The 26,716-nt window shown below is 42.3% G+C and overlaps 1 protein-coding gene across 2 annotated transcripts; it reads left to right on the forward strand.

Annotated features, from left to right (window-relative positions):
* Positions 1–1,937: 1,937 nt before the first annotated feature.
* Positions 1,938–21,682, forward strand: waslb (WASP like actin nucleation promoting factor b). Of its 2 annotated transcripts, XM_069671275.1 has the most exons (11): positions 1,938–2,339; positions 7,942–8,076; positions 8,177–8,263; positions 8,686–8,782; positions 10,701–10,724; positions 14,789–14,978; positions 16,058–16,100; positions 17,430–17,583; positions 18,534–19,066; positions 19,148–19,256; positions 20,561–21,682. In XM_069671275.1, the coding sequence occupies exons 1-11, from the start codon at positions 2,235–2,237 to the stop codon at positions 20,620–20,622; spliced, it is 1,539 nt and encodes a 512-aa protein (XP_069527376.1). In that variant the 5' UTR covers positions 1,938–2,234; the 3' UTR covers positions 20,623–21,682. The 2 variants fall into 2 exon arrangements, with proteins under 2 accessions (XP_069527376.1, XP_069527377.1); XM_069671276.1 differs by lacking the exon at positions 10,701–10,724.
* The last annotated feature ends 5,034 nt before the right edge of the window (positions 21,683–26,716 follow it).

Here is a 26,716-nt window from a genome sequence, read left to right on the forward strand (position 1 = left end):
AAGAGCTTGTATGGGTTGGGTCGAGTTTATGTTCAGATTGGGGTGTTTTAGAAGCAGTAAATCCATGTAGTTTTCTTTGCAGATGGATGTACTGGATTGAAGACACAATTTTATACTCTTAAAGCCCTTATAATAAAGATAATTGATGATAAACCACAGTCATTTATCCCCCAAAATGTATGCTTGTAAAGCAGGTACATAATAAGGTAAGGGTCACTTGTGATTTACAGTCATCAATACATCTTCATGTTTATTTTCCATGTGGTGAACAGTCACACAATGCAAAGACTTACATGGAGACTTATATCTTAACTTGCTCTTGCATCTTGACTGTACAGAAATTAGGAAATGACCATATATGGACTGTGTTTTTAGCTGCATTTACAACAGATGTTTCTGGTGACATTTGAAGCTGACATCTTTGTTTCTCATGAGGGAAAATTGGCCCAAGTTTCTGGCACTCTAGAACGCATATGAACATATGTTTATGTGCGTACGTCCATGTTTAAATTCAGCCAAAAAGGCATAAAGCTGAGGAACCAGGGCCGAGGTGAAACAGTAAAGGCCTTCCACAACTAAGGCAGAAAAGTCCATCAGAAACTTCTCTGTTACAAGTTGACTGACGGCTTGGATACAAATTTAATGCAATTTGTGTTTGAATAATTTAGCGCCAGGTGACATTTCACACCAGTCCAATGCCTTAAATTATTTTTCAGTTGATAATGTCGACAGGGATATTATGAGGCCTACATGGAGTGTGAATACGTCCTGGGTTTATTTTTACATATTGAATATATTAGAGTCAAACAAAGCTTGTAATTAAGGTCATGAAGATTGTGGAAGTAAATCTATGCAAATCAGAATATCTTTATTTAGCAGCTACTCAAAAACTATGGGAAGACATTGGACTTTGTAAATTGTGTATTTATCATAACGAAAAGTATTTTTGTGCTTTGTATTCCACCGTGCAAACAACAGCCGATTATGAGCCTGATGGAGCATGTTGAACGCTGTCAGAAACACCCTAAAGCGCATTATTAAAATAAGTGTGAGTCATGTTTGCTGCCCATGTGCAATGCAACGTTCGGTTTCCTCCTATATCTTTGTGTAATTGTTGGCTGGTGGTTATTTTGAGTGGTAAAATGTCTACTACTCCATAGGTCAAAAACAAAAGGTTGGTTTAGTATTGTGATCCGATTCAGGAAAAACATACTGAAATGTACACTTTGAAGCATATGTCATGCTTAGCAGTCAAAACTCTTGAAGCTATGTAGGCTATAGTAACTGGAGCAGTCTTAATTCAACTTTATTTATATGCTATTTACAGTTTAGTGCAATAAAAGCAAGGAAATGTGTGTCATCCCAGAAGCTATTGAGTTCAGGGGGGCAAATCAAATCATGTCCTAGGGAATGTTTACCAGCTTGTGAATCATATGGCCCAGATAAGTGCTCCATAACTGAGCCTTGACCTGACCATTCTCCGACTTCAACAATAAAATTCTCATTTTTAGAGGGAAGTTATAATTGTCTTTTATAATCACCTCTTCAGCCTTAACGTGTAGGCTTATCTTTGCATTAATTCTCAGTTCAGTAATTCTTCTCATAAGGAGCACTGTATGAAATTATCTTGGCAACTTGCACCTTATTTCTTATCTCCTCCCATTCTGCTCTCTCTCACATTCCTGTCATAAAAGCCACGGGCGGACTGGACCAAACCATCTGCGTGGAGAGACTACTGGGAAAAGTCTGTTAATAAAGCAGAATTTCTTCACATTGCTTTAATTAAAATGCAATTACAAGTTGAAATTGTTTATATATAAAGACGTCATCGCTTTTAGTTCCGAAATGTTCTTTTGTTGATTATGTGGGACACAGTCTGGGAACGTATTCCCCCCCATTCCCAAATAGTAGACTCACCCTGACACTGCCATGTTGGATGGAACTGGCTCCGGGCTTTCTGGCGGTCGGACTTCCCAGGAAAGTTTTTACCATTTTCCTTGTTCACTCTGTCGCTGCAGTTTTGACCTTATTTTAAAGAGGAGCTGGAGGTCGCATTGCATTCCCAAACGACGTACATTTTTGTCACCCCTGTGTTGCGAACCGCAGGGATAAACTGAACCGGTGTGAGGGGGTCGGAGGAAGGCCACGGATGACCGAGGGATTGTTTATGTATCTTTCTGGATCTCATATAACGAGTTACAGTCAGTGCATACTTTATAAATTGACCACCAATTATGAGTGGACATCAGCCGCAACGGCGGATAGCAAACATCGGCTCCATACTCCTGACACAGCAGGAAAATGAATCCCTTTTCAACCACCTTGGCAGGAAATGCATCGTAAGTTTCTTCCCATCAAATTGTTGTATGATAGCTGGAAAAGAGCTAATACAGCTAACTTACACCATGTTTCATGTGTCGATACGTTAAAGCTAGCTAAAAGGTGTAACGATGTGTTTGTGGCCTGTGGTATTTTTATGTTGTGGTTTCAGAGGTAACGTGTTTGTGTTGTATAAGAAACGTATACTACTTCAAACTGAAGAAGTCGGTTTGTTTTGACAGCACAGGCAACGAAGCAGGGTTGGGAGCATGAGTGACCGAGTTAAACATCCCTAACTTTAACTAAAGGCTTGACGCACCTGAAACCATCCAGGAAGCCCTGAAGTTCCGCTGGCACACCGAGCGTGAACGCACCGAGCCTAGCGTTGGCAGAGTGGCGTTCATGGTCGGGGTTGTGTGGCTGTTGAAGCCATTAGCGGAAAGCAGGGCAAAGCAATGATTTTGTACTGGCATTACATAACATAGCGAGCAGAACCTTGATTGTTTTCAGGAAGTGTGTCCAGCGGGAGGAATGTGCCGACCAGACTTGTCCGAGGACAGCGCTGACAAGCTAAAAGTCCTCCTTAATGCAAGACATGCCAGTCACAAGATCTGATCAGAAATCAGCGATGTAGTTTCAATATTAGTGCAATCAAAACCACTAGTGCAATGTCACGACTCAAATATTGCGAGGTGGTCTCGTATTACGTAAGACGTTTAGCATTTAGCTGACTCATTTTTATGTGTCCTCCTTTTGCACTGTGTCTGTAGCGAGACCTATATGACACGCACAGCATATTGTAGCCACATTTTAAGTTGGCTCCTTTACACGCCAAAGCTTTTGCCCATAATTTCCTTTTTATCATCTTGCAGGACAGGTTCACCACATTGTTAGGCAACCATTTAAACAGTTTGAGCATGTAAACCAAATAATTGACTATTAAGCATCAGACGAGAGCATGTTTGCTTTTCAGTCAAATATTGCTGCTATTTACTTAGTACTTAGAGTATGATTATGTTATAAAATGAAACAGGATGTTGGGCTGAAAACTTAACAGTATGTTGGCTTTGTATCGTAATGCACATGCTGATGTGTTTTTGCTACACGAGCATGTTTCCTCTGCAAGGTGCGTGCGATTGTTAGCCCATCAGAAGGCCTGACAATAAGAAGCAGGGTGTGAGAAGATTGCATAGTTTTCATCATACTCTTATTTTGAAAACGTGTTATTGGCCATTGTGTGTTGTTAATGTCACCCAGCTGGAAAAAAATGTCGCACAATCACCTGTTATTGGTAGCCTTTACGGATAAGGTGCGCTTTAAAGTCAAGGTGTCAGTCTAACGTTAACTGTGCTGTGTTTTTAGCGTAGCATAATCATGTTAGCACCACATATGTGGGTCAGTCTAAAAGAAGGTGTATTTAACATGAAGGTGAGCATTGCTCTTGCATAGTGTAAACTCTCTCACGTAGCCTTCTGTCAGGTTGCTTCCGCATAGCTTCCTGTAATTGTTGAAAAGTAAAGGTGATTGCTTGAGTTGGCCAGAAAGGGCTCTTCCTCATTGTGTCAGTAAAGTTCACGTTGTTGCCACGAGCCTGTCATGCTCTCACTGTGTGAGGCTATATTTCCTGTTCCATGACAGGTCTATATTGTTCTGTCACATGACTGGATGTCCCGTCTCTTCCCTGTTCACAAAAGCACACAGGTTTCTGAGGCGCGCCTTCCTCCACCTATGTAACCTGTTTGAGAAAAAAATCCAGTGACGACTCACCTCTGGCATTCTGGCAATCGTGTCACTCAGCATGTGACGGAGACGTGGAGTCGGGAACATTCCTCACACTCCTGTGTGTCTACATGTTTTTGCATGCAGGAAGAGTTGCAGGGGGAGAGAGTGGAAGACAGTGACATTGTGTGTCTCCCTGACCAATCTAATTAAAATGCCCAGCAGTGATTCAGTGCCTCTCCTTGCTTGTAGTCTTGGCAGTATAGACTGAGATTTTATGTTGAAGAGTGATTCGAAGGGCAAAGTTTGTTTGTGCGGAATTGCGTCAGGAATGCCCCTTAGTGTTCTTGTAATTATTACATTAATTAGAGGCTGTTTATTCCCAGGGAAAGACCCTATAGCTATCGATTATTTTTCCTCCATGTTTAATCGTATTTCAGCCTATATTCTGCTTTTCACACACATGTATTAAAGGAGCAATTCGCCCCCGGAAAAAGCCACTGTCAGTCGAAGCTGGTGTTCTCTGTAATCGATAGAAGCAATTATATTTGAAATTGGCGCTACAGCTGTGGAGAAAGTTTTACAAAGAGCTTGTGGTTTCGACCATTCTACATTCCTACAACACCCAACGTGCATTGCGCCCCTCTTTCTGAAAAAAAACGGCTCAGCGAGAGACGCTGGAGTGAAATACTAGCGTTTTCGCTGCAGGCAGTGGCTCAGAGCGGTACAGAATACGATGAGAGTATACCGGTGAATCGTCTAAAAAAATCTTGGGGTCTGCAGTCTACATTGACATGAAATCGGAGGTGGGCGTCCTAGATTGAGGAAGTGTAGTTTAGCAAGCTCCCTGGCCTCCACCAGATGACGTGTTTTGCGTAGTCTGGCAAAGTTTTTCCAGGGCCCATTAGAGAGGCGGATAGCGTCCTCCAAAGGCACAGAGCCAAATTGCATTTTTTTCCCTTACCATAATAGCATTAGCTCCCCATAATAGCATGATAGGACTGAGGTTGAAAATTGGCGAACTGGCCCTTTAAGAGAGAGAGGGACGCATACAGGTACATACGCTGTGGTCTTACTCATTGGTTTTACGCATTAGTATTCCTTCTGTTGTTTTCGCCATCAGCAGCACTGTCTGACTGGGCAAAACGTGGAAGGAGTCCAATTCACAGTGTGTGTGTGTGTGTGTGACTGTGTGTGTGTGTGTGTGTGTGTGTGTGTGTGTGTGTGACTGTGTGTGTGTGTAGACTGCCTGATCAGCAGTCCTATCCTACAGGAAGTCCCGTGGTCGGCCTCCTCTGGTGATTTGTGCTGGACAAGTGGAACATGACTCCTCTTTTTCCTCCACTTCCCCCCTTTTTTTAATGTTCTCTTCTTCCTTTCTCCTCTCTGCCTCTCCTTACCTGTTTTTATGTCATCTTCTATCAACCCTTTTCTTACTGTACATCACTTAACTCATTGCTTGCATCCGCTCTCTACTGTTCCCCGTCTTCTTCTGCCACTGCCACTTGTCCTGACTTCCCGTTTTTCCCACCTTTTTATTAACTTTGTGCGAGAAGCGGCGAGCGTTTTTGTCGTGTTTTGATGACGCCATATACCGACCTCCACGTCCCGCAGCCTTCGGGCCCTGTCAGGAGCAATCAGCGCTCCGCGGGCAGATGAAACCCCCCGAGGCCTCAGAGCCTCGACCCCATTACAGTCAGTCGCTTCGCACAGCAGCCAAATTCATATTATTCTTTGGATCTTACTGATCCAAATCCAAACAATCAAGAGCTGTGATGCTGCCAAGGGACTGAATGTTGATGAGTAAAAATATCTTGTACACGCAGTGCTGAGAGACAAATAGCCCCCAAGAGAGCAGAAAGTTATGCAGAAGTTTGGGACGGAAGTGGAAGGAAAATTTATTTTGCATGTTTCTGAAGCCAAAAAACAGCAAAATATAAAGCCGATATGTTCTGCTGGGTTATTCATCCTGCAAGGTTACACTCTGATTCATAATCACTGTGATGTAACGGGTCCTCTGCATGTGCTTCTGTTGTTCTGTTACCTCATGTTGGCTGTGCAGTTCTCCGACTCTCCCTGGAATCAGTTTGAAGCTGTGGCTGAAATGCAAGAGCGCTATCATAAAGGCTCTGTATGTTGTCCCTAATTCCTGTAACTATTGAGTTAAAAAGCCCCCCTAAGGTCACCAGACATTTCCCTTGTTGATGCTCTTGCTTTCATGTCTGTGGTAATGACTGTGAACCTGGAGCCCTCAGAGGGAGCGAATCCCTGCAGCAACCTGTAAAAAACCTGCGGGAGGCTGATCTGCTCTTGTGATCATGGATGTGTCGCTGTGTGTGCGCGCTACAGGTGTGCTAGTATGTGTGCGTGTGCATATCGTCAGACTGGCGGTGTTTGCCTTTAAAATTTGTGGCTGTGGAGGCATTGTGGTTAAAGGCAAAGAAAGGCAAACACTTCGTTGTAATTGATACAAAAATCCATACAAGCCTGAAACTGTTATTAGCTGATCCTGCATGAGACGAGAGCTTGTTCTAATTTTGTCCATGTGAACCATTAAGCTGTGCGTGTGTGGGCTCAGTCTTAATTTATCTTATTCATCGTATCGTCCTCCTTTAGGGATTTTACACTCCAGGAGATGCTCAAACGCCTGTATTGTCTTATGTTCACACATAATCACAGTAAACCCAGCTTGCACCCATAGTTTAGGATAGTTTGTGTCAACAAACTATTAACAGATTTGTTGCAATTCTGTGTCCCTACAGTGACACAATATTTGGACAAAATGAATTTACAATAGAGTACTTTATTGTCATTGCACAAATGGAGAATGAAATTTCATTCAGCTAATCAAGAAACACAAGTAAAAAATAGTCAGTTAATTGCACTTAATCATGCATAATTGCACTCATGCATTATTTAGTAACGGTCCTACTTCTTCACCGAGTTCAGTTTGGTGATGGCACGTTAAGCTATCTATAAGTGTGGGTCTTAATAGACCTATAGCGTCAGGTTGTTTGACTTGACAACCAGTCTTGTAAAAAGCTGGCATAGATTTGATCGTGTCGTTAAAGCATCTGTCTTGTTTAGGTGGCTTAAGTGTATAAGACGCACTTTTAACACATCTTTTTTTATCTAAAAGTGGGCCGCATCCTTTATACCAGTGCGACCAATATACCAGTATAAAAAGCAGAGAGAGGTATGTTATTGTGTTACGGTATTTTACCCAGACGATGGCGCTATAAGCTAGCTAAAGATTCGTCACGGACATGCGGCGTCATGATCGCCAGTGCAGCCGCCGTCCTCACCGTCACCGTTACCGTAGGCTGAGCTCGACCACCGCAGCTCGAGCTGGCAGGATTGCAAACTCGACATGGTGATGGAAGGCTGTATTTTGTGTTTTAAATTAAAATAAATTAAAATAGCTGTAGAAAACCGTTTTTCCTTTTGAGTTACCCCCCAAAAACAGACTGCGTCTTATATTCCAGATTTTAGGGTAATCGTTCTTTGTCCATTTACACCGATTCTCTAACAAAAAAGATCGCTCCCAATTTTGCCCGATGTGCACAAGATGCAACCTCAAAGACCCATTTCACCAATTGGCTCATGCTAAAAGATGGTGGGCTTCACTGCATGTTTAAGTCAGTGGCTTGAAGATGAAAGCTACATTATTGAATTGGAAAGAACTCGCAGTTACCTCCCTGACTGAGAATTTTCCATTTTGGGCCTCTGTAGTGAAAGTGCTGTAATGCACTGTGCTGTACACACAGGCTGACTCAGTGCTGCTGTATCTGTACCTTTTTCCTCCCGTGAGATGCATTTACGTTGCCGTGAAAGCACCCCAATAATGCACGATCCATTAAGAAGGCAGACGTATTGATATTCTCTGTCTCTCCTTCCCTCCAGACGTTGTCCTCAGCAGTGGTCCAGGTGTTCACAGCAGACAGAAACTCCAGCTGGAACAAGAGATGCTGCGGCGTGGCCTGTCTGGTCAAAGACAACCCCAAAAGATCCTACTACATCCGGGTCTTTGACATCAAGGTAAGAGGGTGGATTAATACACTGCAGTAGGTGGCTGATCATGGCACTCTGTTGTAACCAGCTGATACCTTGTTTATATCCTTCATGTGTGTTTCCACAGGACGGTAAGGTGACGTTTGAGCAGGAGCTGTACACCAACTTCAGCATCTACCTCCCCAAACCTTACTTCATCACATTTGCTGGAGACGTGAGTTTACTTCACCATACTGATTAACTCATAGGAACCTTATAATAAGATTTAAATGTAGGTCAATTGGAAACACCTAAAGCCACTGCTTTAAAGAAGAGTGGTGTAAGTCGACCAATCAAAGAGCTCCTTTAAATATTAAATCCTGAAATTCCCAACATGATGAACAATATTCCAAAATGCGATCCCGGCTTTATCTGACCTCTAGAGCAGCTGATGTAACAAGATCTCTTTATTTGTGGAGCAAACACCTTACCTGGTGGCTCAGACTCCAGCAGACCGTGAGGTATGTAGGGCTGCCGATAGTGGCGATAAGGCTGCTCGTGGACATGCATCTGGAAATTAAATCACAGTAGTATGGTAGTGGGTGAGAAATTGACTTTACGAATGTATTATCAAATTTCTCGTGTGTGTGTTTGCAGGCAACCCAAGTGGGTCTGAACTTCGCCAACGAGGAGGAGACGAAGCGTTTCCGCGCGCAGGTGCAAGAGCTGATGGGGAGACGACAGAGGAAAACTGGTACCGACTCACTGCTGCTGCCGACTCTCCGACAAACTCTCTTTGAACTCGCTGAAAAAAATGACATGTTAACAAAGTTTTTTTAGCTGTTGCTGAAAATAATCCAAGTCCTTGTGTATCATTTAGAAGCAGCTTGAAATAATTTGACTTCATGTCATTTTTTACAGTGTTTAACCACTCAGAACGGGGCAAAAAAAGGTCTACTTTTCAACACATGGACACAATTACTTCAGCAGCAATATTCTGGTTAGGGATGCACGATATTACGGCACGTTATCGGTATCGGCCAACACGCTGATATCCGCCGATATAATTAACCCATAAAGTAATGGGCTGCTGCATACTTGATTAAATGCCTGACGTCGGCGCAATGTCCCCGGCGCGACAAGACCTGCGCGGCGCAGCGTGATGACGTCACGTGTGTCTACCTGCAGCATGAGAGAGTAAGAAGCCAAAATGTCTGTGGTGTGGAAGTTTTTCAAAGTGTCCGAAATAGATAGCAAAACTGCTATTAGCAATGACTGCTCAGCTTCGGTGGTGTGAGGAGGAGCCAAGGCAAAGTCTTGATCAACCAGTCAAACTTGATTAACCATCTCAAGACCCGTCACCTCGACCGTTGTAACAAATGTGATAAGAGTATCACCATTATGCTGTACGCTAATTCCAATACAGAAGAGAGTTGATGATCTCTGCAATTAGGTGTGCGGGAAAAAAATATCGGTATCTGTAACCGGCTAAATGAGTTGTAAAATATCGGCATATCGGATATCGGCAAAAAATCCAATATCATGCATCCCTAATTCTGATGCCTTAATGCAAAAATGTGATCAAGCTTAGGTCTGTTTAAACTCGTCCATGTGTTGAAAATGTTTTTTGCCTTTGGTCTGTTCACTAAACTATCAAACCGCCTTCTTCTGACCTGCTGCCGTCTCTTTCCGGTGCTCAGAACCTTTGACCACATTTCACACTGCAAACTCGTCTGTGTGCTTCTCACAGGAAGTTAAGTCACTTTCAGGCAATTCCAAAGAAATCTGTTCTCTTTTAATGGATGTCTTAAAAATTTCGGTGCTGCAAAAAAACACCTTTCCAGCAGTTTTTGGCCGTTTGAGAGTCAAAGGGAAGCTTCTGGATCAGGTTATTTGAACACACATGCTGGTGGCCCGAGGGGGGCGCTACAGCTTCAGTTTAACATGAGCAAAACAAATAAATGATCAGCTGTGAGAGGGACAACATCCCTTATGACTATCATATGTTGCAGCGGACATTTACAAAGCTTAAAATGTTGAAATAATACACAAATGGCACCTTAAAGCTTTCAGCACTTACAAGTCCACTTTGAGGCTGCAAACCTTAAACGGCAATTTCACAAACTTTCGCTCTGCATTACAACCTCCATTTTTCTATCTAAGGAAATGAGATGTTAATGATCCTCTGATTAAATAGTGAATTCTTAAAGGGATTGTTGGCACTCGAGTCCTTCCCTTTAATCATCACCTTCTTGATTAAGCCCGCCCGGCTTCCTCCTTCCTCCTCTGAAGGTCATTTCCCGACCCCCTCGAAGGATCCTTCTTCCACCTCTTCCCCTTCAGCCCTCTGCACCGGGTGCCTAATCTAATCTCACCGTCTTGGCTTCTCCTGTCGACCTTCAGCCTGGAGACATCACTATTTTACAGCTCTATGTGTGTCAATCTCATTAGTGATGTCTGATTTACGCCTCCTTAACCCGCTAACAGAACACTCTGCTGCGCAACTTTTCCAAACAACTTTCCATTCTGTGCAGCACAAGCACAATCCGCCCTTAAAAACCAATAAACTCTTCTCTTTGTACATCTGACGCACTCTCATGTTCGCTTCTGACTAACACAACCCACCACTGAGCTCAACGTTGTAATGATTTCATTTGTCTGTGTGTTCACAGAGAAGAGACGCGACCCTCCAAATGGTACGTTCCCCACTGCTTCCTGTCGATACGTTCAGAGACAAACAGAAGGGAGGTTTAAAACCAGAGTCAGACCGTGTGTCTGCCGTGTGGCAGCATTACAGTCAGACGGGTGGAGCTGCAGGATCATGCAGATTTCTGTGTTACTTGGCAACAAACTCAAGGCTGTTCTTCCCTTATATTGTGGAAACTATGTAGCTTACACAGCCATAGCTGTTTCCATTCAGCACACTACCTCTAAGCAGGTTTCGATTATGACGTGAAATCTCAAAACAGTCAGTATAGACACTTAAAACATTTGATTTCTGAATGTGCTGCAGATATAAAATGCTTTCCCACAATGCAGTGCATAAAGGAGATGAAGGATCCGCTCATAGCTGTTAAGCTTGCCTTAGATGGAGGTGAAACAGCTCAAAAGTAGCACATTTAAACAGCAGTAGCATTGTTTAAATGCAGTTTTATATGAAAGTCTTTATTTTCTTTTTGTACAAAATGGTCAAGTGTGCTGCTTTCTGTTTATTTACTGCAAAAACATCATGTCATGGCTTTTAAAGTCAAAGGTAAGCCTGTGGACGCTCCAAAATGAATATTGACTGTGTCACTTACTTGAGGTTGTTGGTTGATTGAAGGTATGGCTTAGGTTGCAGCAGGGCGAATAGATGAATGAATGTGGCGTGAGTGTATGCGAGTAGACCGTGCGTTTTGCATGTAACACAAAGCGAACGAAAAGACATTTGATACACGCGTCAAACTCGCAACTTAAAATATTCAAACTCAAAATCCAAAACTTATCTTAACTCATTTCTTCTCTGCATCCTCCTGTCACACACCTGTGCCTCTACTAATAATGAGGACACGCGTTAATGACGTCATCTAAGCTCGACTGACACTTGTAGTTCTTTAACAAAATCAAACAATTTTTTTTTTAATGATTATTTTTTTGGCCTTTGGCTTTTTATTTATAGGATAGCTGAAGAGAGACAGGAAATGTTGGGAGTAGAGGTTGGGGGATGACATGCACCAAATGATCGGCAGACCGGGAGTCGAACCTGCGATCAGTGCGACGAGGATTGTTGCTTCTGTACATGGGGCGCCTGCTCTATCGACTGAGCTAAACAGCGCCCCAAAATCAAGAATATTATTTTAATACTATTTCAATTTATTTATTTCCATTTTAAAACACAAATTACAGCCTACCGTCTGTTTTCGCCTTGTCAAGCACGCAATCCTGGTAGCTGCTGGTGCTGTAGTTGAGCTCAGCCTATGGTAATGTTGATTGCAATCATGACGCCGCATGTCCAAGCTTTAGCTTGATTATAGCGCCATCGTCTGCATAAAATACTATAACACAATAAAATACCTCTTTCTGCATTTTATACTGATACATTAGTCGCACCGGTTTATTGGACGCAGCCCACTTTTTAGATGTATATATGAAAATGTATTTAAAGTGCCTCTGATACATTAATGCAGGATGAAATGCTGTTTTGTTGACCGTCAGAATAAATTAAATTGTGTAGGAATTTAAGAAATCCCATCATCACAATACCATTACCATATTAGACATTTACTCGCATATAGTATTACAGCGCCCTGTAGTGGAGTCTTGATCTGCAGAGTTCGTGACCTGACCCTCCCTCGGCATGTTCTTTAACAGATGGGACACATAAGCACCCTATTGTTTTCGGACATACGGCAGTACACGCACAGCCTTGTTCTGCACAGGAGGGAACATATCCTAATGTGTGTGTGCGTGTGTGTGTGTGTGCGTGCAGCCGTGCAGACAAGTTTACTCATTTAGCCGATGCTCATGTTGAGAGCAGCTTAGCAGCATCCTGCCTGTGGATGCTCTGCTTGTGGTCAGTGTGGGCAGATGCCTTATATGGTCATACATGATGTACCGAGAACGATCATTTTGGCCAGTTGTTGACTTTTTCTTCCGCCCAATTATGCCGTCATGCATAATTCCAAAGGAAGTCATCCTTGTTCTCTCACGGGGAACTCCATTAGGGCCTCACACCTCCTCTAACTGTCTCTCACCCTCACTCTCCTTCTTACTTTCCTCCCCTTCTGACCTTCTCTCCTTCGGCCCTTTCCTGCTCTCATCATCTATCCTCATCTGCCCCTCTCCTTTCTCTCTCTCCTCCTTCCCCTCCCAAGCCGCAGATTCATCATGTCGCAGAGACCCCTGAGATTAGCGCGGGATTATGCACGGATGGGTTTTAATGGTTATGTAAAAAACCCAGCAGCAAATCCAGAATGATTTGCTGGGATTAGATCCGTTTCGTGTGTTTTGCGGGGGGGAAGAGGGGAGGAGACGGCCGCGGCGGTGGGTGGAGGAATGATCAAAGCGAGCCAATGGGAGGAGGATAATAACAAAGTGTCCTGCTGAGATGGAAAGCCGAGGGATATGGCAAAATAGGTACAAAGTGTGCAGAGAGAGACAGATGCAGCAGGGAAATTGGTGAAATATTGGCATGGAAGAAAGCTGTCGCTGTGATGGAAGGAATGTGAGAGTAAACTTTGGCTGGCGCAGTGTTGGCTGCTTTCTGATGGCACTGTTGGACGCCTGCCTTCACAGCTCAGACAGTACGAGTGTGAACTCCACCAGATGTCTGACGAGGACATTAATTCAGTAAATGCAGACTGTTGCGAGAAGTCGATCACAAGTGGGGGGTTTTTTCTCCGCTGTCCTTTTCGGGATCATCTTGGCTGAGAGGTGAGAGACGAACACTTTTCCAGGAGAACGCTGGAATCCATCTGAGGAAGTTGCTGAATAATCTATCCCTGTTGGGGATGAGAACCTTCTGGATGATCCTAGATTTCATTCTTGACTGAGAGACTACCTTAGATCTGTCTGGCGCAACAAACATCCTCCTTGGTGTCTCCATCTCTCACCACACTGCTCATGCCCAGTCAGCTGCTACGATGATGTTCTGCACCACCTTCCTCTCCGCTCCCTCCGAGGACCTGAACTGCGAGAGCAGCGGAGGAGGAGGAGCAGGAAGCGGAGGCGGACGTCTGAGCCCGGGCAGCTGCCTGTCATCCTTACACTGCCTGGTTCTCCCCCAGGACGAGCTGTACCCGTCTCTCTCCGACCCGACCGCTCGCCTCTCCATTTGCCCCAGAGAGCAGGCTCACAGCCTGGTGGGCAAAATGCTGCTCGATGTCAGCATGAACACCTGCGGGGAGAGGGAGGGTGGGTGCATCTGGGACAGGGTGAGGAGGAGACGCAGCCGGTCGGTCTCGCCTTCGCCGAGTAAAGCTCGTAAGAGTCCTTGTAGTGAGGGTTTTAAAGGTATGTGCTGCAGCTGGGGCGCTGGTAGGGCTTTTATTTTGAAATCCAAGTTGTTTGGCGAGAGTTATCATGTGAAGTTATTCAGGTGTGTCTATTTTGTATCGGAAAAAAGGCATCTATACTTTTTGGTATATTTATACATAAACACAATATTTTTGGTCGTCTGTTTTATGCTCTTAATTTGGTAACATATTATTTCTCCCAATCGTGGCCAATCCCTCCTGAGATGTTCACATCAAAAAGGCTTTCCTGGTTAATAAGGTTGTGTCAATACCGTCAGAGAGTGTCTGTTTACAAAGTGAACAGTTCGGATGATTGCTTGAGACGTTCACCGCCTGCAAACACGAACTCCTTGAAGCTTCGGTTACAATGTTTTGTCTCGTATCTGTTTTCCGTCTGAACCGAATTTGTCCCGTCGTCTGAGTGAGAGCTGCAGTAATGAGATGATGCTGTAATCCCACATGCTCTAAGCCCTTTCACACCCACAAACCAAAATAATATTACCAGAACTCCCCAAACAGACTCTGTAATAGTCATTAAATAGAGGATTACATAACTGAACGAACACTGCTGACCTTAAAAAGCCCCATACTTGACTTCCAATGACAACCTTTGGTCGGTTAAATTTCTTTCTGTAATGTTAAACACATCATTTGTAACCAGCTTCATGTAAAGAATGTACTTGTACGTCTTAAGATATTAAGCTGCCATTCATGATTCCACCTGCTGCGTTATACAAACCGACTCTGTTGTGTCTTTTATTTTGTAGGCCCGACGTTGCCCATGGCCACCGTCGACATCAAAAACCCTGAGATCAGCAACGTTCACCGTTTCCACAACAACTCTCAGGTGAACAACATCGTGCACTCCTCCTTCCCCAAGAGGGAGAAGAAGGGAGGAGGGAAAGGGAAGAAGAAGAGACTGACCAAGGCTGACATCGGAACACCGAGCAACTTCCAGTGAGTCACTGCGGGCATGGATGAAGACCATCTCTTTTTATAGATCTTTGACATAATTTGAGACGTGCAACAGTTCCATTAGCTTAGCACAAAGACCAGACAGCTACCCGATTAGCTCTCAAACGTTTGTACTGACGTTTTGATGTGTCGTATAATGTTACATAATGTGACTCTAAAACGCGCACGTCATTGTAAGCGAAAGCCCTGACACAGTTCTAACCTCAGCAGCATGATGATCACCTATTCTAATTTTAATATTACTGCATCCGTGTTTCCTGTAAGACATATTGACCCAGACTCCTCCTATATATGCCTCTGGTCCATATCAGTAAGGGTGAATGAGGGAGAGGTTTTTTAATGCAGGAAAATCTGTTCTGGGCTTTTAGAAATAGTCAGTCTTTTATGAGATACTGTAAAACACCAATGTGTCATTTAGAGGAGCAATTTGCCCCTGGTGTTCTCTGTAATCGATAGAAGCAATAATATTTGAAATTGGCGCCATAGCTGTGGAGAAAGTTGTACAAACAGCTTGTGGTTTCGCCCATTCTGCATTCCTACAACACCCAGCGTGCATTGCACCCCTGCCTCTGAAAGGAACGGCCCAGCGAGAGACGCTGGAGTGAAATACTGTCGTTTCACTGCAGGCAACGGCTCAGAGCGGTACAGAATCTGGAAACGATGAGAATATATATCGGTGGATCGTCTAAAAAATCTTCAGGTCTGCAGTCTACATTTCAAACCTGACGATTTTGAACGAGACATGACATCGGAGGCGGGCGTCCGAGATTGAGGAAGTGTAGTTCAGCGAGCTCCCTGGACTCCGCCAGATGACGTGTTTTACCTATGGCATTAGCGCCCCATAATAGCATGATAGGACTGAGGTTGAAGATCAGCGAACTGGCCCTTTAAGATAAAAAAAAAAAAAAGACCTAATTGTGGATTTTGCAGCAACTTTTTTTTTCCATTAACCCTCGGCCAGCGTCTCTTCCTCTTCTATCCTCTTACATTTCTTCTGCCCTTTCCTCTGTCTTTGTGTTTTTCATGTCAGTTAACCTGCTCTCTCTTTGCTTCTCCAACAGGCACATTGGGCATGTAGGCTGGGATCCAAACACAGGCTTTGATGTAAGTGAAACACAAGCATGTAACATGAATGTCCGTGTTGCTTTTGTACTTATCTCTGTCCATGTTGGGAGTATGTGACCTCAAAATATTCTTAAACCTTAGCCCATAGTTTATCTCTCTGTCAGTCAGACAGATTTTTCAACCGTTTTAATATCAGCTCCGAAATATTAAGCCGAGCTGCGCGGCCAAGTCATCAGCGGAGTTACACAAGGAGATCAACCTGCATCTGCATAATCCATGGACCCGTTCCCAAAAAGCGTCATCAGTAATTATGCCGCAGGCTGGATGATGAGTATGAGATCACGCAGGTCAGAGGACTTACTCTGTCAGGGAAGATGAAATCAGGTGATTCGGTTTCATCAGTCGATGCTTTCAAGGACTTAGATTGATTTGAATAGTGTGACGTCAGCAGGACAAATCTTGCTCAGCTCTTGAATGCTGGAGCTTAAAGCCGGTGCACTGATGAGCGGATTCAAAAAAGGGCAAGGGATATATCTTAAAGTCTTAACAGCCTATAAATTTACCTTTTTCTATCCTTTCACCGGTTCAGATAGGACCCGACTTTAAAGTGATAATCCACCTAAAACTACTTTAAAAGTTTAAGTTTCTTTACACATCATGGCAGCTTTAGCAACACTTGTTGTCATTGGAAATAAGTACACAGTTAACCTGAAAATGGGACATAATAACACATTTAAACAGACAGTGTACTGTGTTATTTTTTGCTTCCTTTTTTATCATATTTACTGGCAAAAAATGGAGAACATTTTCCAACAAATAATAATAGAATCCCTGTTTTTACTCTCAACCTGAAGGTGTTACCGCACACCACCAGGTGGCAGCATAACGCCTGACATTGTGCTCTCATTTTGAGCTCTATCGCAGGAATAACTGCAGGTGTTATTAACTTTAACAAATGATAAATGTTACTCCTTAAATACTCACCCTTCCCCTGAATGAACCAGTTGAACATATTTTAAAGAACCAGCGTTTCACTGGAAAATCCTTTCATTCGTCCCCTTTTTAATCCTGACTGAACCAGACTCATACCCTATGTGTCTCACAGTGTGTTACTGAGCGCCAGAGCTCATAAATACAGATTATAAACCGGTGAAATCACAGCACAGATCTTGACATATAGGCCATGAGATTATGCGTGTGCAGGAATTTGCTCGTACATGAGCAGACATGAGAGCAGCAGCAAAGTCACTCTGTTATACACACTTGTAATGATGTCAAAGAAGCAGATATTCTATTAAATGAAGGAACTTGTAATAAAACAAAACATATATATTTTCTTATATTACTATTACCGTTTCCCTCCTCCAGCTGAATAACTTGGACCCGGAGCTGAAGAACCTGTTCGATATGTGCGGCATCTCCGAGGCTCAGCTGAAGGACAAGGAGACCTCAAAGGTCATTTACGACTTCATCGAGAAGAAGGGAGGCGTAGAAGCTGTCAAAAATGAGCTACGGAGACAAGGTAGGGCACATTAGGACGTTTTAAAAAAGGGAAAACTTTTGCTTAGAAATGTGCAACATTAAACGTAATGGCTGTGGTCGTCTGGTTCTGTCCCCAGGTCCGCCCAGGTGGAGCGGTAGGTTTTTTTTGATGCATGACCTGCTGTGACAGCTCATGACTGTGCATGTCGAGTTGGACTGTTACATGATTAAATTATAGTGTGCGGAAGTTGCAGTTATTGGAGTTAGTTGAGTGTTTGCTGTTGTTTGTACTTGATTCTGATGTTTTATCCTTAACTGACTCTGAGGCGTTATGACTCCAACTGTGGACAGTGAAAACACAGCATTACAAATTGAGGTCGTTTGCCCATATTAGACATCCTTCCTCTGTTTTATTTTGAAAAAAATATTCTTTTAAGATTTCTGTCTAAGCAAAACTAAAACTCGTACTCTGGTCCACTAGAGTTATGAAACCTATGCATATATTCCTCGAGAAGGCTTGATTATATAACTGCATGATGCATTGATACTAGCAAGAACTGGGACTTTGAATGCATCTTTGACAGGTATGCAGTGAAATCTTTGAGTGAACTGTTTTCATTTATGAACTGAAACTTTCCCCTGCTTAATTTCCATCTGTTTCTAAAGCTCTGATCATCTCTACTGTAATAACTTTGCACGTGCACTTGTGCATCCATGACCTTCGTTAGAATACTTGGATTTTCAAAATAAAATACAGATGTAGATCAATATTTTGTCACAAGGTAAATGTAAGTCACATGCAAATAGAAGCCTACAGTGGCCTCGTTATTTATCCTCCAGCTCTTAAATCATGATGGCTATTTGTAGGTAAAATGTAAGACTCCCTGAAATGAATTCTGGGTAATTTCCTCGGCTGCAGTTTGAAATCCGAATGATGCACGATGATGACACAACTTTGAAACTTCTTTCTTTGTCTGTTTTTCTCTCCAGCTCCTCCACCCCCTCCATCCAGAGGCGGCCCTCCTCCACCACCCCCTCACCACAGCTCAGCCCCTCCTCCCCCTCCTCCAGCCCGGGGGCGAGGCGCCCCACCGCCTCCTCCACCTTCAAGAGCCCCCGTCTCTGCACCCCCTCCTCCCCCTCCATCCCGACCCGGCATGTCCGCTCCACCGCCTCCCCCGCCCAGCCGAGGCTCCCTCCCGCCTCCCCCTCCACCTGCCCATGCTTCACTTCCTGTGGCGCCTCCCCCTCCTCCACCTCCTCCCTCATCAATTCCATCCGGTGGCGGAGCCCCGCCTCCTCCTCCTCCTCCCCCTCCTCCTGGCCCTCCACCCCCTGCTCCTCCTCCTCTGCCCACGGAGGCTAACGGAGGGGACAGCGGTCAGCCCGGGAAGTCAGCACTGCTGAATCAGATCCGATCGGGCACCCAGCTGAAGAAGGTGGAGCAGAAGGAGAGGCCGGTGTCCAGCACCGGCAGAGACGCACTTCTGGACCAAATCCGACAAGGAATCCAACTTAAAGCAGTCAGTCATCACACACAACCCAATGAGCTCTTTATAAACCTGCATCCTGGGCTTTAATAATTCATGCTGTCTCTTTTACAGAGGGAAGATAACTCAGATTCAAGCCCTTCCACTCCGGCCCCCTCGGCAGGCATCGTCGGAGCTCTGATGGAGGTGATGCAGAAAAGGAGCAGGGCTATTCACTCCTCAGGTACATACAAACAAGTACACATTCACTACCTGCTCAAATAGCCTGTTTAAGTTGCTTTTGGGGTTTATTTCACAATTATTTTAAATTTAGGCCATGTCCACACGGGTATTTTTCAAACGTAGCCTTTTCCTTGCGTTTATGCCTTTCGTCCGCACACAAACGCCGTTTTTAAGTCACTGAAAGCGGATCTTTTGCAAAACTCCCGCCTGGGTGAAGACTTTAAGAAACTACGTTACCACGGAGACGTGTGGACGGGGTAGACGCCGTTTTTGGCTCGAGACATCAGGCTGTGCGCCATTTTCTCGTCCTTGCAAAATGACGGACGTGTCATAAACAGTGATGCTTAAGAGGACTTTTTATCAATCAATCAATCAATCAAATTGTATTTGTGTAGCGCCAAATAACCAGAGTTATCTCGAGACACTTTACAAAAAGAGCAGGTCTAGACCGACTCTTTGTTATGTTATTTAAAGAGAGGCCCGACATGAATCACCATGAGTAGGACTTAGCAAAATTCGGCACATTGGCAAGGAAAAACTTCCTTTTAACAGGCAGAAACCTCAAGCAGAACATGTTTGCACATATATGTACAGTTACTCGTCCACTATATTGATATGTCGTCCCCCTTGATTGCAGCCTGCCAGGTAGTCTTCCGGCAATAGATTGTTTCAGTCTTGGCCGCAATTTTCTTTTTCTTCTGTGCATGACCAGGTTATATCGCCGCCTGTTGGTGTGGCATTCATGACAGCGTTTCTGTTGTGTTTTTGCGTTTTCATTTGGACAGGGATTTTTTTTATAACCGTGCTTGTTTGGTAGGCAGGTTTGTTTTTTACTAAGGAGGGAAAAACTCCTGTGTACGTGTAGACATGGCCTTAGAAAGTTGCATAAGTTCCTCGAGACGTTTGTACTTCACATAAAACAACAGTTCATTGACACCAGTCGCAGGCTCTCAGACTGTGCGTCATTCGCTGTATGTCAGATGACACACTGTGACCAAAATATAGATTCCAACTTTCACTACTTCCTCCTTCGTCTCAATCAAACTTGTGATACCTTTTCTTTCCCTTTCAAGTCTCTAAGAGGAAACATGACTTTCCTAAAACAGTTTTTTTTAAGCCCTTTCTAAAAAGAGAGCCTGATTCACATCCTAATTTCCACCACTGTGTTGATACAGGCCTGTCGCTTTTAACGTTTTGGGCCTTGAAAGATCCTAATTTTATCTTTTGAAGGAAGTCAATGCCTTTGTTTTTCAGTGTATTTATCCCAGCTGTTTCAGTAAACCTCTTGTACCTTCTCCTCCACAGATGAAGATGATGAGGATGACGAAGATGAGGACTTTGAGGATGAGGATGAATGGGAGGACTAACCCCTCCTCCCCCAACCGCAGGATGATTCTGACACTAAAATTGTTCTTTTCTTTCTTAAAAGAAATCTTTAATTTCAGTATAAATGTAAATGTTCTATCAAGTTGCTGTATATTTTTGTTGCCTTTATGCTTTTTTTATTAATCTGTGCAATACCTCATTTAATCTGTAAATGTTTGTCATATCTTAGGTTGTTGTTTCTTTATCTCTGTAAACGTCCGTCTCTGTCGGCTCCATCTCTTGTCTCTTGGTAGCAATATGTCACATATCGCATATAAAGTTTTTCCATCTCTATGCATCTCTTCCTCTTCCTCCCACGTCCCCCAACTTCTCCGACCTCCATCTGTCACTCAGCACACATTTTTCTCTCCCATGTTCGCACCTCCCCCCGTTTAACTTGTGCAATTTTACATCAAGCTGTCTCTTGAACCGTAGAGTTGAATGTTTTTTTTTTTTCCTTTTGGTCAGTCGTCGAAGGAGAAGGCTTACGAAATAAGTTGCCGCAAATCCTTCATCAATCATGTGTCATTGTTTGTCAGGAGAAAAAAAAAAGAAATTGAACTATTTTCATACCCTATTGCTCTGTAGTTTATTTTTACTTATTAAAGATCCTAGTTTAGCACTCATATTTTCTTAAAACGAAGAAGAAGAAAAGGAAAAAGCTCTTTTTGGAAAATTTTAGCTTCATTTTCCGTTGACTGTAAATTTGCTCCAGAGTTTGAGTCTTGTTATATTTTTGCACAGATTGAAAGAGGAGACTCACTACATGATTACAGGACATTTTCAGGTCTGTATCATTATGGAACATACATCTGCTTTAAGTAATAAGGCAACAAACACTTAATCGATAACCCATCACACTACATACAGTACACACAGTGAGATAGCCAGCTGTGGGCTATCTGTTCTCAATTAAAATGTTTCTTTTTATCATTTTCTTTTTTTTACAGTAGCAAGCATTAATAAATGGCTGTATGTTGGAATCAGGTCATTGATTATGTAAAGCTTGAGGAATAAAGACATTTTAGTTTTACCCACCTGATGCTTAAAATGGGTCCATTATGACGTTTAACTTGTGTCCTTCCTGTTGAAACTAGATTCATGGCATTATTTATACAGGTGTAAACGTTTCCTTGACTAACTTGTAAATCATGATGTGTTGCATAGGAATTGCTTATTAAATCTTACAGTGGTCAATTTTTCCCTTCAAAGACCAAATAGTCAGACTTGGAGATGAAACATATCCAAACAACACATACAATAACTCTTGCCCAGCTTTATTCAAATATAGAGTTGCCACTTAGGATGACACTTTATATGTTGCATTTACTTTAAAGTATATTAAAATCTGCCTTTTTAATATATGACAACTGCAAAGGCATGACTTGTCCCAGTGTTGTAAACCCATCCAGTGTAACTCAAAAATATATAGCGTTTTTTGAATCAACAAGTAGCTGTTTTCTCAGCTGTTTATGACATTATGTCCTCTATATTTATGCATTTGTTTGCTAAACAACCAGAGTAAATGCACATTTGCTAACTGCAGCTACAGCAGCTAAAAGTGACGATTATGGGAAAATGCCAAAGGCAAGCAATGCAACATTAATGCTAACATTAGCCAGCATATGCTAACTGGTCATACCAGACTAAATAATCTGGAACGGCAAAACCCCTCAGAGTACAAAATTTAGGAAGAGTTTGTATGGCTAATGAATTGACTTTTAACTGTAAGAAGAAAATAAATCTATTTTTATTTATTTAAAAAAAAAATTGGTCTCGCTTTATATATATATATATATATAGAAGGGCAGCGGTTGGAAATGGTTACCCCTTCTTGCCTTTAAGGTACCATAAATAAACCTGTCCCTCCAGGCTTTCTCTATAGCAGCCATGTTAGTTTTATATTTAAAGCTAATATACTGTATACTTAATGTCCCATGTTTATTTTTTTTTATATATATAATTAAGGAGCTTTACCTGCAGTTTCCTCAATCTTTAATTTTTTTTAGTCTTAGTTTGTCCAATTGACACATGAGCTGACATGGGTAAGTGAATTTCAACTTATTTCCCAAAAGCATATTAGCATTTGTCTTAGCACTTTGGCAGGTCAAGAAGTTAAATGTAGCATTAATTTAAAGTACTGTCCGTCAAATAAACAATTTGTAACATTACCACTGTAGGCAAGCTAATAAGCTGCCTAGCCTTCAGTTGATAGTGCTAACAATTTAGCTCTTAATGTAGCCGCCTAGAATTTAGGATGCTATCTTTGCACATGCTAGTAAGTAGCATGCTAATGTAGCTTACATGTGGTGAGTTATAGGGAGTATAGTAGACTACAGAAACGTCTTTAACAGAGTACAGTGGAAATATATTCCAGGAAAATTTAACATGACCTGTCAAAATGTGTAAAACTTTTGTTTAGCCAGTTTCCAAAAGAGGTATATTAGTTTTTTCTTTAAATTCTGTCTTTGAGAGACAAATTGCCACTTGATTGATGTAAGAACTGACCTCTTGTCAAATATCAAAATACTTTTGGGGGAAAACTTATCCATGTTTACGCTGATGTTAGCTTCTGTAGGTTAATAAGATGTTATGGATGCCAGGCCTTATCTAGAGGCTTGACAAATGGTGAACTTTTACAGTGTACACTCCAATAAAAGGTTCATATTTACTTACTTTGGTATTTGGGCTTCTTTTACCTTCACAGTGTTATGTTCCTTCCCAAAATGTTGCATTTAGCTCGCTTACTTTTTTATTTAGACAGTCTGTAAGTGAAGCATTGTAATTTGAGTGTGTTCATTTATTTGTCAACGTGTCTGAATGTGTGGGTGTGTTTGCATGATAAATACAGGCCTTCATCACCTGCAATAGACAGGCAGTCTGACAGATCTGGTAACAGCTGAGAAGAGGATTATCACAGCCTTTACCACTACCATGCCATCCGCTGAGCCAGGTAGAAATGAAAACCGGGTGAGTGATGGACAACAAGTATAACTGATAACTCTCAGTAGCAATTTGTTTGAGTGTGTAACGTAACAGTCCTGACTATAAACTCGAACATCACTGCGAGAACTGACCCTGAGAGTAACACAATAATAACCACAACAATTTAACGCCTCCACCTTTTATTTTTAGTAGATGTGCACATCAGCTGACACCACACTGACCCTGTACAAGCTCTCTCTGCTGCAGAGTTTATGCGAGGGATTAGAGCAGGTATGGCACTTTCCCCTAGTGTTGCTGCACTACTTGGATATAGTGCTTCCATAGAGACCCGGGAAACACATGCACAAAAACAAAAGCACTTATAGAAGCGACGGTATGATTTGTCTTGACTCTTAATTCTTACTCATAGTATTGTGTTTGGCTTATGTCAGTTAAAACTTGTTGATTTCTGTCTCTAACATACTTCAGATAGATGTCTTACAAAAGTGAATACAATATTAGGTCAATAATCTAGTGAAATTGTCCTGTAATGCACTTGAGGATAGATTTGTATTTTGCAGTTTGAATCAGCCACATTGCGTGAATACTTGGGAAATGAATGCAGAGGTCAAAGGGCATGAGTGTTGTGACAGGTTTACTGGATGTGCTGTAGCAAAGTCTTAAAGTTATACATGCAAACTCATGTAGTTAACAATTGTGGTTTAGAGACACAGAGTGCACACATTAAAAGCCCCATGTAAACCCATGATTATATTGAATTCTATAGGAGGACAATGCATTTAGCTCTGTGAGTGCAGAGGCCCTATTTACATACAGGAAGTCTGAACATTTTATGAATGATTTCCATGGAAGGATCCCCCTGTTGACAGTCTGACAGATATGACAAAGTGCCGTACTTGAGCAGAGGAAGTTTTATTCATAGGACACTTTGCCTTAGGAATGCATTGTGCATGCTCGGCGGTTGGTCTCGGAGATGCCAGTGAACAGACTGGTTTAAGGCACAGGAAATGTTATCTGCCCAAGCTCTGTGTACTCTACATGTACTCATCATTACTGCCCACCATTTTTGTGTTCATATCATAGTGTTTGGACAAATTAATGTGTTTTATCAAGCCTCCAGGTAGCCATTAAGTCAAGAAAATTAAAAAACTTCAAGCTAAATATTTAGTAATTCATACTTTTCAATGAATGTCATCATAGTTAAAATTATGTTCTTTATATATGTATATATGAGGGGAAGCGCCAGCATCTACTATTTCAAAATACACAGCAAATTAAAATGCTATTTTTAACTGACAAAAAACAAACTAAAAAACTAAAAAAAAAAACGATTTCAGTGTCAAAGCTCCTCATATGCACTTGAATGCATCATAATGCAAGCCTGCAAAATAATCTATACTTCAGTTGTACTACCATGAAATTTGGTGCAACTTTCAACATAGTTTTAAATATTAACAACGCTCAGACTCATGGCAAGCCCCTCTAAAAACTTCTGTTATACTTTGAGAAATGTATTTTTTTAATTTTGCCTAAAAACAATCGGTAGTTTTCTTGTTGTTGCCGCCCCTGTGCCCCTGTGCGTGTCGTCTTGAACAGCTGCACTGGGGATTTAGGAGTCAGGGAACTCTTCCAAGACCCATAAACAAATACACAACCAGGATTAGTAGCAGCAATACTAATAGCTCCCTTCACTCAGTCACTCCATATCTCAGTCGTTTGCTTTGACTCTCTCATCTGCCATCCTTCCTCTCACATGCTGTTTGTGTCCCCTTCCAGACTCGTCACCCATCTCTCTGGAGAGGGCTGATCATCATCTCCCTCACTCTGTCCCTCCTTCTCTTTCTCTCATGTCAATTTGTCTGTCTTGACTGAGCATCCCAGTCTCTTGATCTGTAAAATCTTGTCCTTTAAATGTAATCCCACTGACCTCGAATAAGTCTGGAGTAGATTTGAATGGAACCACTGCAACTATAACTATTAACTTGAAAGGTTATTGTAAATACTGCAAGAAAATGTAACATGACTGCATTCAATTAAACATTGACACTTTTATGTAGCTAAAGTTTGCTATTTGTTAACTGTAGGATATTTCCTTAAACATACATTTGTGTCCCCTTGTTCTGCTGTGATGTATTTTAGCATTAGCTTTAGCCCAGAATTGTCGCTTGTTGCCATAGTGACAGCAGTTTAGCACCAGTTAATTGCTCTAAAAAATATGTGAAAGAAGTTTTCATGAAAATCATGAGATAAGAGTGACAAAGTCAGACAGACAGCGTTGTTTACAATGTTATGAGTTTGCTAACAGTAGCCGCCCTAAGCTAGCAATTGAGTCTGTAGCTGAGAATCCCCTTTGTGTATTTAACTCAACTTTGCTGAGTTAAATACACAGTTGAGTTATAAAATAAGACATTCTTGCTTGCTTTCTTTAAAAATAGTCTTGCTTTAAAGATAGCAAAGTGTCTGTTACCAAGTAATACTTGCTAACATTACATAACAGTAGCCACCCTAAACTAAGCTAGCAATTCAGTATGTCGCTGCGAATCCCCTGAGTGTGTTTAACAGAGTAAATCAGTATTTTACTTGAGTTCAACCTTCTAGCTTTTAAAGCATGAATGTCTTCTTTTGTCTTTAAAAAAAAAATAGTCTTGCTTTAAATATAGCAAGTGTCTCAATTACCAAGTACTAAGTTGGCTAACATTAGGTAACAGTAGCCGCCCTAACCTAAGCTAGCAATTCTACCTACGCCAACATTAGGTAACAGTAGCCCTAAGCTCAGCAAGTCTGTTGCTGCAAATCCCCTGAATGAATTAAACTGAACAGAGTTGTATTTTACAACTTATGAATTCAACCTTCTATTTTTTCAAAGCAAGTATATGTTACGTCATCTTTCAAGCATCACAGCCTTTCAAGTGGCTCATAGCTTTGTATTTGATCTTGTGATTTTTCTAAGTTCATCTCTTGTCTGTGCTGCCTTCTGTGATGTTCTAGTAGCGCTTGTCTATTCTTTTCCCTCTCTTGTCATGCATTGTGAATTGTTCAAACAAAGTGCGCAAAAGCCCTGCTTTAATACGTGCTAACTGGAGTGGGTGTACTGTGAGTGTGTCGGAGTGGGAGTTTGCATCAGCGGTGCAGTGCTTGACCAGTAAGCTG

This window comes from Semicossyphus pulcher, unplaced genomic scaffold, assembly GCF_022749685.1.
Source record: "Semicossyphus pulcher isolate SPU_LCO1_2020_fin unplaced genomic scaffold, fSemPul1.0.p SCAF_20, whole genome shotgun sequence".
NCBI lineage: Eukaryota > Metazoa > Chordata > Actinopteri > Labriformes > Labridae > Semicossyphus > Semicossyphus pulcher.